The 14,879-nt window shown below is 40.4% G+C and overlaps 2 protein-coding genes across 9 annotated transcripts in view; both read right to left on the bottom strand.

Annotated features, from left to right (window-relative positions):
* Positions 1 to 179: 179 nt before the first annotated feature.
* LOC117778426 (protein THEM6-like) overlaps positions 180 to 14,879 on the bottom strand; it is a 27,517-nt gene continuing 12,817 nt past the window's right edge. The window contains exons 1-4 of one of the 6 annotated variants that reach the window (XM_034613972.1): positions 7,192 to 7,214; positions 3,315 to 3,356; positions 1,298 to 1,803; positions 180 to 1,205 (exon numbers count right to left, since the gene is read on the bottom strand). In XM_034613972.1, coding sequence (XP_034469863.1) covers positions 1,098 to 1,205; positions 1,298 to 1,801 — 612 coding nt within the window. In that variant the 5' untranslated portion in view covers positions 1,802 to 1,803; positions 3,315 to 3,356; positions 7,192 to 7,214 and the 3' untranslated portion in view covers positions 180 to 1,097. Of the gene's footprint in view, positions 1,206 to 1,297; positions 1,804 to 3,314; positions 3,458 to 7,173; positions 7,215 to 14,879 lie in introns of those variants that run through there. The other 5 variants (XM_034613969.1, XM_034613968.1, XM_034613971.1 and 2 more) reach the window with 5 other exon arrangements.
* LOC117778419 overlaps positions 5,155 to 14,879 on the bottom strand; it is an 18,551-nt gene continuing 8,826 nt past the window's right edge. For 2 of the 3 annotated variants that reach the window (XM_034613950.1, XM_034613951.1), the window contains 15 exons: positions 11,279 to 11,429; positions 10,882 to 11,018; positions 10,665 to 10,776; positions 9,938 to 10,001; positions 9,572 to 9,775; positions 9,308 to 9,453; positions 8,833 to 8,951; positions 8,375 to 8,496; positions 8,178 to 8,275; positions 7,599 to 7,735; positions 7,267 to 7,391; positions 6,851 to 6,996; positions 6,668 to 6,770; positions 6,416 to 6,552; positions 5,159 to 5,778 (listed from right to left, as the gene is read on the bottom strand). In XM_034613950.1, coding sequence (XP_034469841.1) covers positions 5,664 to 5,778; positions 6,416 to 6,552; positions 6,668 to 6,770; positions 6,851 to 6,996; positions 7,267 to 7,391; positions 7,599 to 7,735; positions 8,178 to 8,275; positions 8,375 to 8,496; positions 8,833 to 8,951; positions 9,308 to 9,453; positions 9,572 to 9,775; positions 9,938 to 10,001; positions 10,665 to 10,776; positions 10,882 to 11,018; positions 11,279 to 11,429 — 1,916 coding nt within the window. In that variant the 3' untranslated portion in view covers positions 5,159 to 5,663. Of the gene's footprint in view, positions 5,779 to 6,415; positions 6,553 to 6,667; positions 6,771 to 6,850; positions 6,997 to 7,266; positions 7,392 to 7,598; positions 7,736 to 8,177; positions 8,276 to 8,374; positions 8,497 to 8,832; positions 8,952 to 9,307; positions 9,454 to 9,571; positions 9,776 to 9,937; positions 10,002 to 10,664; positions 10,777 to 10,881; positions 11,019 to 11,278; positions 11,430 to 14,879 lie in introns of all 3 variants that reach the window. The other variant, XM_034613952.1, reaches the window with a different exon arrangement.

The raw sequence follows: 14,879 nt of genomic DNA, 5'->3' as shown, positions 1-14,879 counted from the left end.
GGCAGACAGGCAGATAGATAGATAGATAGATAGACAGAGACAGACAAACAGACAGAGACGGACAGATATACTTTTATTGTCTGTCCAAAACTGACAGATATTCTCCTTTTGACAGGGCTCAACAAAACATAAATTATTCACAGAATCTATAAAAAATAAAAATATAAGAATCAGCTGGATAGATTTTGTCCGTTCTGTATTTGATTAATTGCAATGAATGAACGAATGAACTTCAGTGTGGGTGATGGATTTGTTTTGACTGAATACATCACATCCCCATGATGCATCAGTGACAGCTTGAGTTTGGACAAATAGCAACTGGGATAGTTACACAAAGGCACAATAAAAGTGAAGTTTTATACGTAGAGTACGTGCACAGCTCAGTCTGTAGTATTCATCCTGCCGGTGGCTGAAAGTGTCGGCCTTTCTTTATACCAGTTACCAGGAAAATACTGATAGCTATATTCAACCTAATTCACTGCCAATGTAATATTATAGCTCACTGTTCATTTACTCTTAAGCTACTGTTAATGTGATGCCTTTTATTTCTCTTGTAGAATCGGTTTAAAAGATAAATTGCTGTACACCTGGTTTCTACATGGCACATTCCATTAGAGTGACTAAAGTTGAAGAGTTACTCTTCAACTTTATTTTGTAAAAATTCACAATGACTGTATTGCATCAATTTCTGATTTGTAAAAACTGTTATTTATTTTGCTGTACAGAAAAAACTTCAATCTAAACCTGTCTTGTTTCTCACTGAAAGTGGGTGAGGATGTCTGCACAGATGTGCACCTAAATGTATAGTGAGGTAAGAAACGTGCATTAATAGGAGTTCAAAATAGTTTTAATGCTTGTATGGCTTTTAATGCTAATATGGTACATGAAAACATATAATCATGTTACTTCTCTTTTGAGGTATCTCGTTTTCCTTTAGTGTTGGCGTCTATGTCAAGCTCTATATCAAGAGTGAAGTAGGCACAAGCGTGTTACAGTCAAGTAGCCAACAGCAGCAAATATTTCTCTCAGAAGACTTTGAATCCTGTTTATAAGCTGCCCCACAAAACTCCAATCTTAATCTCTGCCTGTTCACAGCTTTATTTGTTCTTCTCCTCCAGTCCGCTCTCCGCCCTGAGGGCCTGGCTGCTGGCTGAGATGAAGTTGACCCAGTGTTGCAGATCCTCTGGAAACTCAGGGCACTCCACCTGCAACGAGCAAACGTCCTTCAATGAGCAAAGGATTCATTAAAACATTACCAGTGTTCAATTTGCATTTGTATTGTGGCCTCCTCTCCTACCTTCCTCTTGCAAAGATGCTGCATGATCTTGTCCGGGCTGCAGCGGATCACACTCTGCTTGCAGTACATGACAGCACACACCAGGCCGTCTTTCTTTGACACAAATCTCTGCTCCAGGAAAAAGGCTTTGTCGTCCCAAGTAACGATCCGACTGCGCAGCTCGTAGCCCTCACCTATACACAGAGCTCTTCGGTAGCGAATGGTGGTGGCCCCCACCACCATCGAAGCTCTGAGGGCTCGCACGGCCTTGAACACGCCGTTGCGTGTGTAGAGAGAGAAGCGGGCGAAGTCGCACTCGCGGAGGTAACGAGCATTGTTCATGTGGCACATGTCGATGTCATGGGGAGTGACCCGGCCTGACAGGACCTGCTCTGCTGTGACGTCCCAGACCGGAGACTGGAACCAGGCCCGGGTGATCACCGCCGCCGCTCGGAGGAAGTACCACACATCCAGGCTGCAGAAGAGAGCCAGCAAGGCGCCGAGCACCCACAGCAACCACCACATCTCTGTGAAAGGACATAAACAAGCAGAGGAGGCAGTGGGGTTACTGGGATGTGTGAGAGCAACATCATCTATGTGCAACTCTCATGATATTCCATTCTATTGATGAGTATAGCTACACAGAAATATTGGTACCAGAGTTTATATCTTTATGTGCCGAAATGTTGGCCCTGCCCATCAAAAATCCATATTGGTCTGGTTCTATTTACTCCTGTTTGGTGACATTTGTGAAAAACCTGTGCCCTGTTTTTTTTTTCTCTAACGAAAATAAATATTTGAGTTTTGTGTTTCTTTAGTTGAAACCAATATTTAGAATAAACTCGGCTTCATCATCAGAAGTTAAGCTGAGGCAAATATATGACAGTAACCAAAGCCAGTATGTTTCAATATATTTAATACATTTTTAAATAGATAAAGTAATAATGCTCTTGATATTATCTTATATTAATACCAGTGTGGACTCCTGGATGGTTTTGGTTGATTAGCTCTATGTGTGTTTTCTGAACTGGCAGCTGGAAGTAAATATTTCTGGGGAGGAGTCTCCCTAGTTTGAAAAAATTTAATAAAAATCAATCAAAAGAAATTACCACCTGAAACTACTTCTCAGCTCCCTCTTATAGTCTCATTTATCAAAATATCAAAACTTGTTGTGTTTTATGTTCATTGTATGCACCTATATACCAAGGCAAATTCCAGGTAGGTGTAAACCTACTTGGCAATAAATACTTTCTGATTCAGATTTTTATAGGTGCGCTTTCTCCAAGTTCAGTTCTTATCCTGTATTTTAATCCATTGATGATTTTTTTTATTATATTTCCTCATCTCTAACTTTTTTGTATCTGTGCTCTATTGCTTCTTTCTCTTCAAATTGCTTTGAGAAGGGTTTCTTATTTTTGAATTTTCAAATTGTAAAGCACCTTGTAACTGTCTTCTGAACGGTGCTGTATAAATAAAGTGTAGTATTATTATTAAACTCATAGGTAACAGCTGGTAGCTAAATGAAACCATAGTGATTCATGTTTGCAGTCAGGTTTGTCTTGTTTCACCAAAACCAGAGACACTCGTCAGGTGTATTTTAGTTTTGTGTATTTAAGTCAGTATTTCTGACAGAGAGTAAGAAGTAGTGCTGAACCACTTGAATCCTGCGGCTCTTTCTGGAGCTGATTCTTTCAAACATGAAGTGAAGCTACAGACAAACCTGATGCGTATCAGTGACTTTTCAGGATCTATTTAAAAACACACGTGAAGGAGTAAACAGGTTCTACAGGATCATCAGGTACTGGTTCAAACTCTGTGAAAACTGCTTAAACCTCTGAACAAAGTTTAAGAGTTTCAACTAACATCAACTAAAATGTCTTTGACGAGAGTCGATGCCTCGTCATTTGATTTCAGACGTAAGTTACTCGCAGGTCTGAAGTGATGTCACCTGTTGAAGCAGCAGTTTCCACTCGGACTTTACGTAACTGACGTAAACAAGCTGAAATAAGAGTAAATACTTAAATCCACGAACACTCACCTGCGGATTCCTGCTGTTTCTACTCGAACCTGCGGAGTCTGTCTTCACACACTCAAACACACACATACAATCCCCGACACACTCAGCTACACACACCTGAACAAACTCCTCCACACACACTCTCCATACCGGAGTAAAGTTTAACCAGATTTCTTCCGGATACGGTTTTCAAAATAAACATTTATTTCATTATATTTATCTATAACTGGCGGTTTCGACATTCAATCGACATAAAAAAAAGTATGTAGGATTATTATTAAATTAAACCTTATTCCAGAATTGGCCATTTCAGATCACGAGTGAGTCTACTGAGTTTTCTTTTTTTAATTTAAAATGTAAGGACATTTATTTTGAAGCCGACTTAGTCTCTTCTTGTTATCAGGACGTGACGTAAAACAGAATCCTTGGCTATGATTGGTTGTTTACTCACTCATTATAACCCACCAGTAAAAGTCATGAAAAGTGTAAATCTCCATATTTCAGAGGATTATTGCATGAAACATTTTAATGCACAGATAAAATGATATAACATTGGTTTTATAAGTAAAGGTTTATTTGTCTTTGCTTTAAAAGTATTATAATTATTAGATGTATTGTAAAAAATCCCATTTGTCTTCTAAGATCAGTCAGGACTGAAAATATTCAAGAGTAAGTTTCATGTATCAACACAAATATTACAATTATAGTATTAAAACTAGGTATTGATGGTCAAACAATCAATCAATCAATCAATCAAATTTTATTTGTATAGCCCATATTCACAAATCACAATTTGTCTCATAGGGCTTTAACATGGTGTGACATCCTCTGCCCTTAACCCTCAACAAGAGTAAGGAAAAACTACTTAAAAACCCTTTTAACAGGGAAAAAAAAGAACGTAGAAACCTCAGAGAGAGCCACATGTGAGGGATCCCTCTCCCAGGACGGACAGAAGTGCAATGGATGTCAAGTGTAAAGGAGAACATCAAGATAAAGGTTTTAGCAGCATTGATTAGGGTAAACATTTTGAAGTATAACTGAAGGTCAGTGAATTGGTGGATTAATGTCATTAATGGTCAAGTGTCTGAGGAGAAATACTATGTATCGAGCAGTCCTGCTGCAATCATAGTCCATGGTCAGCAGCCAGCAAGATCATGATCCACCATCAAGATCGGATGCCACTATAGTCCACAGTCATTGTCCACTGCCGCCATTAGGATCCATCATCAGCTGCCACCTCGGTCGTGGTCCACTACCAGTATCTGATGCCAACACGATAAAGGATCTGCCTTTATTATCACGATGCAGAATCCGCCATACTGGATCCACCATTACGACCTCTGATACGTGATCCACAGATCCTAATCCATGATGTGGCCACAGCCGCGGCCCTGGATCTGCGGACGATAAGGCAAAGGGACTCCGGGGAAGAAGTCAAGTCAGTAACATGTATTGATGGGATATGAATTCCTTTGATGTGATAACGATTGAGAAGAGGAAGGAGAAGCTGGAAAGAGAAGCTCCGTGTGGCATGTGTCCCCCGACCTTCTAGACCTATAGCAGCCTAACTAAGAGCAGGTCTAGGACAAGCCTGGACCAGCTCTAACTATAAGCTTTATCAAAAAGGAAGGTTTTAAGCCTACTCTTAAACGTACAGATGGTGTCTGCCTCCCGAACTGAAAGTGGGAGATGAAAGTATCTCAGTTCATATTAGTTCAGCTGAGTTGACGCTACATGTATGAACAGAAATCCTGGTTGTGAGCACCATTAGTCGCATGTTAAAATGTCTTAAGATATCTGTATATAAAAGTTAAATGAAAATATTCTTTACTGTAAAATAGAAGAAAGGCTGTGTCCTTTTTATATGGTTTATTGTTGTGTAATCACCATCAAGACAAACTTTTATTCACCACTCTAAAAGGTAACTCACATTTTCAGCAATGTCACAGAGTATAGGAGAAACTAAAAAACTGGAGAACAATCATCAGACAGCAGATTAAGTAAAATGACTGTGATTGTTCATACAATGCTCATGTTAGGACAAAATTACTATAACTGCAACAACTGAAGATTCACTTTATACTCACTAAGAAACACTTAGAAGCTACATTACATTTATTAGTCTGATATATACGTTTCTAGAACTGCATCCACTTAACCAATTATGTCAATTCAAACTATGGAAAACTTTTTATAAGGAATGGAACACAGACAGGCTTTCTGTCAGGTCATTTTCAGAGATTATCTTCAAACATACTAAAGCTTTTTTCCTTTTAAGTCCCTGAAAATTTGAGTGAAAATCTATCATCAATAAGGTCCCATGTACATTAAACACAGGTCGAACCACTGTCATAATGATGATCGACACATTCACTGAATTTGACGAGATCGATGATCCACCACCATTTTCTTCATGTCCCAGTCGGCTCTTACGTAGCAAAGATCAAGGTCGTGTCCTGGTCCAGCCATCGGGTCATACTGGTGTCTGCAAGAGTGTGTACAATCAACTGTGAAAATACAGTACATGGCAATGCAGCAGATGAGATGGAGAGTTGAGATTTATTGTGGGGAGATGGTAGTTATGTAGTTTTATATTTTATTGATATATAATAGATTTAAAAACGCCAAAAGCAATTAGTTGGGCTCCTTTAAAAGCATGGTATTGATATACTGGTTATGATTCAGGTTAGTTGCCATTGCTCACTTTTAACTACAATATCCTCAGTAGAGCGCATTCCTCCACCAAGGTGGATCAATTCAACACAAGTCTAGTTCGTATGAAGAATGCTGCAGGACACATTCCGGCTCAGTCACAGTCACAAGAGCAAAATCTTCGGCGTGGAGTACGTGTACGACAGCTCGTTTTCTTCCTGATATATTTGTGTTCTTTTTGTTTTGCGTCTGAAACATCAACAGCCCACTTGCCCACTGTAAATTCTACGAGCAATATCCTGCTGTATTTTCACATGGGCTCACTGCGACATTCTCCAGAAGTTTTACTAGGGGGCTGGCAGGGAAAACGCCTAAGAATATCCAAAACAAACCAAACCAACAAACAAACAAACACACGATTGAAAACATTGGTGCAGGTAATTATGGCCATCAGTAGTAAATTAACTCACTGTTTGAGGTGTTCCTCGATGGCTATGCGTTCATACACGGTGCCGTACACCGTTTTCACAGGATCAACAAACATCTTATTGGTGAGTGGACAGATTAGATGTTGGGGTATGAACTGCTGCACATGATCCACCAATTCCTTTCAAATAAAAGAAAGAGACAAGACATTAAAGAGTGTGTCAAGACACCACATATGTTGATGTTATATGAAAAGTAGGAACACGCCACAACTTTGAATATGTTAGTTCTCTCACCTTCTCCATGTCATCCAGCGACTTTCCTGCATTTTGCTCAGTGTATTTCTTTGCTTCCAGCAGATACTTCTCACGGTTCGTCAGGAACTCCTCAGCCAAAATGCTTCAAAAAGAAGTTCGATATAACATCAGATACCTCAAATCTCCGAGCACCTTTCTAGTTTATCAATGTGCATAACTCACCTGTCGAGTGGATCATCAGGCTCAGGGATGATGAGCAGTCCATACACAGCATCAAAGACGTCTCTGATGGTAATGTGAGCATTGTAGCTGCGGTCAAAAATGCTGTGGCAGATGCGGCCCACGCTGTTGATGTTGCAATGGTACACCTGCCATCCTGTTAAGGAAATCTTGCAAGCAAAACGTGTACAGTGTATACAATCACTTCAATCGCCGTCATAAAATGAGTCTCTCACACACACACACACACACACACACACACACACACACACACACACACACACACACACACACACACACACACACACACACACACACACACACACACACACACACACACACACACACACACACACACACACACACTTGCTGTGGAAGTCTGTAATCACTTTTCAGTTGTTTGTGTTTTGGCAGGATACTCGTGTGACAAATCGAACAAGTGGAGGCCTCACTGGGTATTCAGGACCAAACTGGCAGTACAGCTCAAACACTCCTTTCTCATAGGGCGTGTCAGGAGGGCCCTGCATGAGAATCCTCCAGAATGCTGAAGAGATAAAAACAATTATAGAAAAAGACTACACTTTACATTGGAATCATAGGTGGTCCCTTCATGACTATACAGACTGAACATTATCCTGTTCAGCAATTAACATGTTAGCTTTCATGAGCACAATGAGGGTCAATCACAACACAAGATACCCCAGTTAAATATCCTGTTTTGTGGAAACAAACAAGAGACAGCGCCACCTACTGAAGTCTGACTCTGATGTGAAGACTCTGAAGAAGGGATGAGGGTCACAGTGCAGGCTCTTCAGCTCCTCCAGGACACGTCTGTCCTTTTCCATGAAGCGCTCATCCTTCGCCTCCCGAAGCTTCTTTTTCAGAGCACTGTTTTGAAGAATTAATACTTCAAATGTAATGCTCTTATCTTAAAAGGTCTTACATCATTGTTAATGTTAACATATCACAAGGTTCAGAGGGCCATGTTAGGCTTTGGGGTGTGAAATGCTTTGGTTTACATTTGTCTGCAAACGATCAACAACAAAGTGTGTCTGTGCAAGTTTGATACTTCGTTAATCATTTGATTTCACTTGACAAAAATATAAATGTATAAATGTATAAATGACAATCTTAAATCAGAGAAAACAAGTTATTGCAGAATACTTTTTCAGCTCTAGGAAAGTGGGGTAAGGATATTTCACCGTTCTAGGATTGTAGCAGGTCAATCTTTTTGTTTTGTATTTATTATACTTATCAAGAAAGGTAACAATATCTTCACTTGATCAGGTTTATTATCAGTATCCAGAGGATGTTTGTGTCTATCTCTCACCTCTCTGTCCCGGTCACTTTGCTGCTTAGCTGGGTTGGCAAGGATGTATCTGGATACTCATCATATCCGGTGGTTGCAAAGATACTCATTAAAGTATGCTATAACAGGGAATAACAGGTATAAAATCAATGAACACATGATGACAAGTTGTAAGGTTGATTTGTTTAATTTAGAGTATTTTTCATACTGCCACTGACCTCACTGACAGACGACGCGTCAAGTTTTTTCTTTGGTTTCCTCTGCTCCAAAGACAGGACTGTCTCGATCTCGAAAAGCTTCAAACCCTCTTTGATTGTCTGTGGTTTGAAACAGCAGCCGCCTGGAGGCAAAATGCACGTGTGGTATAAAGATGCAGTAAATATCTGAGTGAGTGTTAAAGTTAGGGCTGGCAGTGGTGTGCGGTTTAGAAAATGTGACTATTAATTATTGTTGGCTTCACTGAGGAGGTGATGACTGTCTGTCTGTCTGGGTGAAGCGTGAACCCTTTAAATTTTGGAGTGGATCCGCAGTAAATTCCTCACTGCGCTTCCTCAGGCCCTCAAGTGCGAAGCTGATAGTTTGAACGATTCTGGAGAAATGGGAGCCACAGGCAGACCGATTTTGGGAATTTGTAGATAGATGTGCCAACTATACTCAACTGAGTATGAAAGCAAACCTGTTGCATTGCTGATTCCATGCAGCATGCTGTTCTCCACTTTTCCAAGAAGGATTGAATCCACAACGATGTCAGATTTTAACAGCTTGGCTGTAATGGCAACTGGCTCCATCGAGGATCTGTGGGAAGAGGAAAACATTCAGATTATGACCTCATCTGCCCCCAAATGACACACAACACTCTTTAGTTGACAGTATATAAGACAATAAAATGAACAGATGACAAAATTTATGAACAGCTTTACTTAAAGTTATTCTGTGAAATACGTGTATTAGAATGGTTGATCCTAGCCCCTAACCATTTAGAAACAATGAGAGATTACAGAATCAACAATCTCAATAGCTGGCTGGCAATTGTAAATTAGCATCAGTCAATGCCTGCTCAACTAAAGGTATGGTAAGCATTTCATATTTATTTTTGTAGTAATATGTAAAAGGTGGTAGTGTATCACATTAGAACATAGAAGGACTTTTACCCAGAATCATTTCCATCAGTGAGGCAGATGATGCGAAGTCGACAATCTGGAAACTTCGTCTTGACCTTTTCCAACTCGGACAAGCCACGTCGTAGGGCATCATACAGCAGAGTGCATCCATTCGGTTGAAGGATACGGATGAACTCCTACAAATGAAAAGAAAAACTCTTAATCTTTGAACATTTGTTACTGGGTGGATAACAACATTAAAAATGAGATGCAGCTATTCCCAGAAGGAACCCTCCTTTGCCTCTGATTTGTTACCTTGAACCTTTCCAGGTTTTCAGTAAATGTGTGTAGAGTTTTCACCATTGAGTCAAAATTCACGAGACCAATGATATGATGGAAATCATAAGCCATGCTTCTTGATGCAAAGTTGTCAAAGAGCTCCTTCACAGCATTCATTTTCTTTATCCCTGCATTTCCATAGCACTCTTCTTCCATGGATGAGCTTGTATCTATCAGGACCTGATGAAAATAAAAAAACAAATTCACATAATAAACAGAGATTGACAGTGTGTTTTGTATTGTTTCAAGTGATTTTGGATTTGTCTCTGTTCATGCTTAAAAGTCTGTTTTCTAAATTTAAAAGTGTCCTTTAAGTCAAGACTTGGCCAGGCAGTGTTATACCAGTATGGCTTCCTTTGGAGTCCTAGTTGTGACAAATGATCCATCTTCTCTGTGGTCACCAGTCCTGTGTTGGATGTCAAAAAAATTAAAAATAAGAGTTAAACAATGTTTATTATCTCTTATTTATATATTTAGTTTTACATTTAGTTTGTCAGTTTCATACAGGATAGAAATAAATACTAATACTTTGGATGACAGTTGATTTAAATATGCAACAATGAAGTGGTGTGAAAGATTGTGGAAGCTGCACTGTATAAGTCAATTAGAAACTCATGTTGTATTATCTTAAAGGACATGAATTACCGCACTGCGGTCGTATGCCTCCACCAACCAGTGTAGTTTCTGTGTATATTTTTACATACTTTTTTTCCAGATTCATATAAAAGGTCACAATAGACTTTGCCTTTGACAACTGAAATATAATCACTTCATCTTTGAGTACAAGTGACAACTGATCAAAAGTTGAACAAGCAGTCTTGAGATAGCACATTCAAGAGGCAAAAACATTTTTTGAGGTCACCGTGACCATGACCTTTGACCTCCAGGCACCAAAATTGAATCTGTTCATCTTTGAGTCCAAGTGAATGTTTGAAGAAAATTTGAGGAAATTCCCTCCAGGCATTCTTGACATATTGAGTCCACAGGCATGGGACGGATAACCCGAAAACATAATGCATACTGATTTCATTATGGTTGTTTATATACACGCTGTAATTCGGATGCTTACTTGGCCGCCAGTTCATTCACATCCACTTCAATGCTCTTGCCATCCAGACAGTTGTGCACCATGATCATATCTGTGGATCCTTTGCTTTTATGCAGATAAACACCAAGGTTATCTGCAAAGAGAAAAGAAGTACATCAAGAGCATGAAACCATAAAAACGAAAATGCTTTTTGAAACATGCTAAAGGGAGGGTGATACAGACTGATTTAATTGGGTACCTTCACTCAACAGAACAAGGCAGGCCATATTCTCTCCAAGCTTCTTCAGATGTAGAGGTGGGGTCACATTGAGATGAGGGAAAGACTTCAATCTTTCAACCATTTCTCCAAAAGTCAACTGTTCATGGACCTGAAAGCTGTCATGTGATTGCTTATTGTAGACATTAAAGGATGAAGCATAACCATATGTCTTAACCAAAACATTTGTTAAATGTATTTTAAAAACACTGAAAATACTTAATAGGAAGCTTTTCAGTTAGTATTTATATGTATATTTTTTACTAATTTTAACAGTCGTAAAAACTGCAACTACTTAGTGGCTGATAACCATAATCACCAAAAAAAAAAAGTTTAATTTCAATAGTTTAATGGAAAGTAAAAACTTGATGGTACATACTTCTGACCGGTTATCTTTTCATGACTAATCCAGAGAGGATAGGTCTTAATGAAGGGAGGCAAGCTGAGCAAGAGTTTCTCAATGTCAGTGGCTCTCTGTAATGAGGTCTCTCGCAAAATCTCTTCTGTGCAGTTTGGAATTTTCAGCCCATCTAAAAAAAAAAAGATAGAACATGAAATCAAGCCAGAAATAAAACACCATTTTCACAAAAGTGTATTTTTGTGTAAGTGTAAACTATTCAAGAGTCAGCTACTTTAAAAACTACAAAAAATTATTTCAAGAAGAACGTTTTTTGAACTTTGACCACTGAAATCTAATCAATTTATCAGTGAGTCCAAGTGAATTGTGCCAGATGTAATTCCCTACGGGCTAATATGTCACAGTAAACTGAGGTCACTGTGACTTTGACCTTTGACCCCAGGCACCAAAATCTAATCAGTTCACGTTTGAGTGCAAGTGAAAGTTTTTACCAAATTTTAAGATATTCTGTCAAGCTGATCTTAAAGGGGACATAGCATGCAAATTCCACTTTGTTAGTGCTTCTACACGTTAATGTGGGTATCTGGCATGTCTACCAACCCAAAAACTCTGGGAAAAAAAACACTCGCGCGTTTTGTTATGGTTCCTCTAAGTCAGAAACGTCATGCTTGAGTGACTCGAATGAGGTTCCTGTGTATTGTGTCGTAACAATACACTGGAAGTCTCCCTACATGGCCTTGGCCCACCCCCCACCTCATCCCCCCCGCCCCCCCACACTCGTTATGCCGGGTTTACACCGGACGCAGCGAGGCTGCGAGGCAGCGCAGCGCCGTTCCCAAGCGTGCAGCCGCCTGGCTGTTCACACGGGACGCGCATTTCTCCGCGCTGGTCAGCCCGCGATTCAGTCACATGTGGCATTTGTCTGGATCGTTGGGACTGGGAGGCTGCAGCAGCTGCTCGGGCGCGACCGCTCGCTCTCCCATGCGTGAGCTGGAATTTGTGTCAACGCCACACAGCCAGCAGTGTGGAAGACTTCCGCAGTGTTCAGCACTACTGTAACACTGGCACAAACACACAGAGCCCCCCCACTCGTTAGGCCGGGTTTACACCGGACGCAGCGAGGCTGCGAGGCAGCGCAGCGCCGTTCTCAAGCGCGCAGCCGCCTGGCTGTTCACACGGGACGTGCATTTCTCCGCGCTGGTCAGCCCCATAGACTGTATACAGTGCCTTGCATAAGTATTCACCCCCTTTGGACTTTTCTACATTTTGTCATGGTATAACCACAGATTAAAATTTATTTCATCGTGAGTTTATGTAATGGACCAACACAAAATAGTGCATCATTTGGAAGTGGGGGGAAATATTACATGGATTTCACAATTATTTACAAATAAAAATCTGAAAAGTGTTGAGTGCATATGTATTCACCCCCTTTACTGTGAAACCCCTAACAAAGATCTGGTGCGACCAATTGCATTCACAAGTCACATTTGCAAGTCACATAATTAGTAAATAGGGTCCACCTGTCTGCAATTTAATCTCAGTATAAATACACCTGTTCTGTGACGGACTCAGAGTTTGTTGGAGATCATTACTGAACAAACAGCATCATGAAGACCAAGGAGCTCACCAAACAGGTCAGGGATAAAGTTGTGGAGAAATATGAAGCAGGGTTAGGTTATAAAAAAATATCCAGAGCTTTGAACATCTCTCTGAGCACCATAAAATCCATCATAAGAAAATGGAAAGAATATGGCACAACCGCAAACCTACCAAGAGGAGGCCGTCCACCCAAACTGAAGAGTCGGACAAGGAGAAAATTAATCAGAGAAGCAACCAGGAGGCCCATGGTTACTCTGGAGGAGTTGCAGAGATCCACAGCTGAGGTGGGAGAATCTGTCCACAGGACAACTATTAGTCGTCTACTCCACAAATCTGGCCTTTATGGAAGAGTGGCAAGAAGAAAGCCATTGTTGAAAGGGATCCATAAAAAATCCCATTTGGAGTTTGCCAGAAGCCATGTGGGAGACACAGCAAACATGTGGAAGAAGGTGCTCTGGTCAGATGAGACCAAAATTGAACTTTTTGGCCTCAATGCAAAACGCTATGTGTGGCGAAAACCCAACACTGCCCATCACCCTGAGCACACCATCCCAACAGTGAAATATGGTGGTGGTAGCATCATGCTGTGGGGATGCTTCTCTTCAGCAGGTACAGGGAAACTGGTCAGAATAGAGGGAAAGATGGATGGAGCCAAATACAGGGAAATCCTTGAAGAAAATCTGATGCAGTCTGCAAAAGACTTGAGACTGGGGCGGAGGTTCATCTTCCAGCAGGACAATGACCCTAAACATACAGCCAGAGCTACAAAGGAATGGTTTGGATTAAAGAATGTTAATGTCTTAAAATGGCCCAGTCAAAGCCCAGACCTCAATCCAATAGAGAATCTATGGCAAGACTTGAAGATTGCGGTTCACAGACGGTCTCCATCCAATCTGACTGAGCTTCATCTTTTTTGCCAAGAAGAATGGACAAACCTTTCCATCTCTAGATGTGCAAAGCTGGTAGAGACATACCCCAAAAGACTTGCAGCTGTAATTGCAGCGAAAGGGGGTTCTACCAAGTATTGACACAGGGGGGTGAATACTTATGCACCCAACAGATGTCAACTTTTTTGTTCTCATTATTGTTTGTGTCACAATAAAATTTATTTTGCACCTCCAAAGTACTATGCATGTTTTGTTGATCAAACGGGAAAAAGTTTATTTAAGTCTATTTGAATTCCAGTTAGTAACAGTACATAATGGGAAAAAGTCCAAGGGGGGTGAATACTTATGCAAGGCACTGTATATAAGGTCAGCCCGCGATTCTGCTTTCTCCGCTTGTTGTTATACCCGTTGAATGTTGGGGTTCGGGGGTAAATGATGGTCTTCATAGCCCCCCCACCCCTTTCTTTCTCTCTCTGTCTGTCTGCTTGTGTGCTTGTAGTGGATGGGCAGAGGGGGACATTTAATTATGTGATTGGGAAAATTAAAACTCCAGGAAAACAGAAGGGGGATACAAAGTATGGGATGCATATTTGATCATTTATATCATATAAAATATATAATTTATATCGTTTAATATCATGGGGGGGAGGGGGGAGCTGGCTCATTAGCATTTAAAGGAACAGGCACTCAAAACAGGTCACTCTGTGGAGGGCTGTTTTATACAGGGTAAAAAGGGTGCTGTTTTATATGATCCTTGTGGTATTTTGACCAAAGTATGTTACAGACATTTCATTAAGACCCCAAGGAACCATATCAACTTGTGGTAAAATGGGCATACAATGTCCCCTTTAAGATATCATGTTCAAGAACAACATGAACATACTTTGTGAGGCCATTGTGACCTTTGGCTACCAAGATGAAATCCAAGTTCAAGTGAAAGTTTTTGCTAAATGTGAAAGAATTCCATCAAGGTGTTCCAGAGATATTGCATTCACAAGGCAAAAACTGTGCTTTGTGAGGTCACAGTGACCTTGACCTTGGCCACCAAATTCTATTCAGGTCATCCTTGAATCTAAGTGAATGTTTGTGCCAGATTTGATGACATTCCCTCAAGCTGATCTTAAGATAATAAC

Source organism: Hippoglossus hippoglossus, chromosome 17 (genome assembly GCF_009819705.1).
Source record: "Hippoglossus hippoglossus isolate fHipHip1 chromosome 17, fHipHip1.pri, whole genome shotgun sequence".
Taxonomy (NCBI): domain Eukaryota; kingdom Metazoa; phylum Chordata; class Actinopteri; order Pleuronectiformes; family Pleuronectidae; genus Hippoglossus; species Hippoglossus hippoglossus.
This window is presented reverse-complemented; position numbering and strand designations above follow the sequence as displayed.